This window comes from Mandrillus leucophaeus, unplaced genomic scaffold, assembly GCF_000951045.1.
Source record: "Mandrillus leucophaeus isolate KB7577 unplaced genomic scaffold, Mleu.le_1.0 Scaffold306, whole genome shotgun sequence".
Taxonomy (NCBI): Eukaryota; Metazoa; Chordata; class Mammalia; order Primates; family Cercopithecidae; genus Mandrillus; species Mandrillus leucophaeus.
In genome coordinates, this window is record NW_012103210.1 from 1,255,202 (window position 1) to 1,259,059 (window position 3,858).

The window sequence follows — 3,858 nt, forward strand, 5'->3', positions numbered from 1 at the left end:
GCTAATTTTTGTATTTTTAGTAGAGACGGGGTTTCACCATGTTGGCCAGGCTGGTCTCGAACTCCTGACCTCAGGTGATCTGCCTGCCTTGGCCTCCTGAAGTGCTGGGATTAGAGGCGTGAGCCACGGCGCCCCTGAAAAGCTCCATGTTCCACTCCCTCCTAGGAACGAAGCCGTGTTCTTTATCGCACTAACATAATACACTTGCTTAAGACCGTCTACACTGCCGCATCTTGTCTGCTGGGTGTGAGTTCCGTGAAGGCAAACCCACATCTGTGTTGCAGGTGGCCCTGGCTCGATCCACTGCTTGGCACAGAGCAGGTGCTCTGCAAGTGTGCAGGGAGAAGCAGGAGGTGTTTTTGACCAACACCTCCCAGACCTGGGAGCTTACCAAGGAGGATCTTCTGTTCTTTGCCTTCTGACTGCTCCGACAGTGGCTCCTCCTCTTCTTCCCCATCTCCCCCACTGCCGCCGGCCACAACCGTCTCCATGGACAGCACCGTGTCAGACAGAGTGAGCTCAGATGCTCCGGTGACCTCCTCCTGCTCCCCCTCCTCCTCCTCTAGCACCAGGCAGCCGTCCTCCTCCTCCTCTTCCTCCTCGGAGCCCTCGCTTTGCTTCAAGTCCTGGCTGCTGTCGCCTGATCGAAGGCTGCTCTTGTCCACGGGGGCGCCCCCCTCGTCTGGAGCCCGCTCCTCACCCAGGGAGGTCTCACTGGTGCTGCTCTTGTCACTTAGCCGGCCCAGGCTCACAGCCTCAGCCTCCTGGGGCTGGGGAGACTCAGTTACATAGAGCCCGGCCTGAAAGTCCTCTGTCTCAGGGAGGTCAGCCTGGTCGTGGAAGCTGACGCCAGACGTGTAGTCTGGGAGCCCCAGGCCCGAGGAGGCAGGAGGCTCCCCATCCATGGGAATCTCCTCCCCAAAAGCACAGGAGCCAGGCCCGGCCCCGGGCAGCCCGCTCTCCTCCTCCTCAGCAGCCCCTACCAGGTCCTTGCTCTCCTCCTGGGAGGCCTCCGCGCCTGCCAGCACCTGCAGGACATGGGGCAGCAGGTGAGTGAGAAAGGCCTGCAGGCCCAGCCGCACCATCAGCTGGGCCACAAAGCAGTCCGTGTACAGGTAGAAGCGGCCGTGTAGCTGGCAGGGGCTCTCGTAGGCACCAATGAGAGGCTTCAGGAGGTACTTATTGGCATTTTTGGGGCCCAGTGCCTTGGCAACAGGTTCAAACAGATACCAGGCAGTGTACACAGCCGTGTGCTCCTCGGACATAAGTGACAGCACGAAGGGCAACAGGATCTCCAGGCCCTCGGGGGTGATGTCCTTCAGCACTGCGCCCAGCTGCTGCCACAGGGCAAACACCAGCTCACGCCCCTGGGCCTCGTCCTCCACGTGCCTTGCCTGGTACAGGAGGATGAATCTGTGCAGCGCCGGGAAGTAGGGCGGGAAGGGAACCACGGAGCTGAAGGGGCTGAGAAGCTGGCTTGGGCAGGGTGGCGGCAGGCCCTGGGAGACAGGCCTGTAATCAAACAGTTGGTCCAGCTTGCTCCTCTCTGCTCCCATGGGGACTTTGGGGCCACTCAGCTGCAGGAGTGTGTCCAGCACGGGCTGCAAAGACACAGGGACCTCCTTGGGGTGGCGTGTGCAGAGCCCCCGGACGGCCTCGAAGCGTACCCACAAAGGTGCATCGGGCTGCAGCGTCCGCACCCTGGTAGCAAACACCATCTCCGCCAACAGGACACCCAACGCCTGCATGTCCCTGTGAAGCAGGCACTGCAGTGGCACAGCCGGCTGGACCCGGGGCTGCTCAGGCACCTCCAACAGGCCCCCTAGGCCTTTGGCCAAGAAGTTGCCCGTTTTTTCCAGCTCCTCCAGGGCCTGCACGGGATTGAAGCCCTCGGGAAGAAGAATCCTCCCCTCCTCGCCCTCCCCAGGGTCTGCCCCAGCAGCTTTATTCCTGCGGCCTGGACGGGAGGCTGAGAAAGACAGAAGGCCAGGGGACGCTTGACCGGAGAAGGAGCCCAGCTGGTCACCTGCTTTCCCAGCAAGGGAAATGGAATCCAGAGCTTCTGTGGCCTGTTCCAAGTCGTCTTCTCCTGCCACCGGCCTGTCTCTGGTCCAGCTAGCCTCACAGGGAGTGGCTTCTAAAACTGGCCGGCCCACTTCATTTGGAAGCTGTCCCAGGGTTTCCGTGAAGTCCTCCCGGCCTGTGGTCTCCTGGATGGTCTGGACCAACAGCTTGGGGATGAGGGGAGGCTCAGGGGGAAGGGCAGGAGCCCCAGCCAGGCGCTGGGGGTGTGGCTGGTCGAAGAGCTGCACCACCCCGTAGCTGGCCAGGTGAGTGTGGGCGTCCACTAGGTGCAGACACACATTCTTCTCTTTGACTGCCTCCTTGCCCTGGAGTTTATAGCCAAACGTGAGGTCGATCCAATGGTGCAGGTCCCGGGACACCTCGCGGCTCTCCAGCAGGGCTCGGTGCGCAGCCACGAACTCCTGGCTGGAGCTGCACCAGGCTGGCACGTCCAGGTCAGGCATGTCAGGGTGGATGGAGCGGAAGATAGAAGGATCGGTGTAGAACTCTGGGATACACTCATCGGGGGTCCAGTTCTGCATGCGCTCCATGCTGGCCGGGTACTCATGGGGCTCCCACTGCGCGCGGACGTGGCCGCAGAGCACCGACCGAGGCGTGCGCCGAGCCTTGTACACGTAGTAGGTGATGTCGGAGAGCACGTCTGAGATGTGGTGAGGCACGTGAGGGGGTTCCCCGCCGCCCGCCCCGCCTGCCACGAATGCCTGCCGCGTCATCTCGTAGGTGAAGTCCAGTTGCTTATCTCCCTTGTTGAGGCGGAACTTGGACTTGCGCAGGTCTCGGAAGCGCCCATGCGGCGTGGTGAAGTCCACCACCCAGGGCAGCACGGGGTGGTAGTTGGGGTCCCCCTGCCGCCGACCTGCCAACCGATTCAGCTGCATGAGGTAGTGGAAGTTGCTGATGCGGCCGTGCACCCAATCTAGCACAAGGCCCCGAAGTTCCTCCTGGCCGGTGGGTTGCCCAGGTTGCCCTCCCTGCTCCCCTTGAGACGCAATGCCCGCCTCATCCCTTGCCACTGGGGCCTCCTCATTCTCCTCCTCCTCAGGCCTCTCGTAAGCACTCAGGTCCAGTCGCAGCTCGCTGCAAAGCTTCTCATCCACAGCGACGTGATGCAAAGACAGGGCCCCGCACGCCAGTCCCTGGCGGTGACAGGCATCCATGGCCCTCAGCACGCGGAAGAGAATGAACAGCACCTTGGCCTGGCTGTTGGTCAGCTTGGCAGGGCTGAAGGTGACCACGTCATGGAGGGAGAACTGCACGTAAGGGTGTACCACATACAGCATCTCCGGCGACTCCAGCAAGGCCTCAGCCCGTAGAAGACTAGGGCAAGCAGGGGTGCCCCGAGGGGGACAGGGGCCTTCTCTGGCATATGATGGGCATTGGGGAGTTTCGCCCACCGGCAGGAAGGGGCAACCATAGACCCTCTGCAGAGCCTGCCGTACTGAGTCCAAGGCAGGGACAGCTGAGGGGGCAGGGCTGTGACTATACGGCTGCCCGTAAGTGTGGTATGCATGGCGCCACAGGTTGCGATAATTCTGGGCGGCAACCTCCTGCATGAAGCGAGTGAGCGTCTCAGGGCCGCAGGACCCCTCCTCAAAGGGGAGGCCCCCGCCCAGAGGGTAGGACAGTCTCCGCTTCCGCAGCCCATGCACCTCCACGCGCGTCCAGCCGGCAGGCAGCCTCTGCACAGAGCGCTGCAGCAGAGTCCTGACTTCCGCTTCTCCCAGGCCCTCTGCGCGGGGACAGGGTCCCAGGGGCAGCCGGCGATCGCGGAGG

General features: G+C 62.5%; 1 protein-coding gene across 3 annotated transcripts in view; it reads right to left on the minus strand.

Moving 5' to 3' along the window:
* The window catches only part of WDR81 (WD repeat domain 81), a 23,724-nt gene that overhangs the window by 10,370 nt on the left and 9,496 nt on the right, over window positions 1-3,858 (minus strand). Inside the window, exon 2 of one of the 3 annotated variants that reach the window (XM_011987271.1) lies at window positions 392-1,028. The exons of 1 other annotated variant lie outside the window; for it this stretch is intronic. In XM_011987271.1, the coding sequence (XP_011842661.1) occupies window positions 392-905 (514 nt within the window). In that variant the 5' untranslated portion in view covers window positions 906-1,028. Of the gene's footprint in view, window positions 1-391; window positions 1,444-3,858 lie in introns of those variants that run through there. One more of the 3 variants, XM_011987270.1, reaches the window with a different exon arrangement.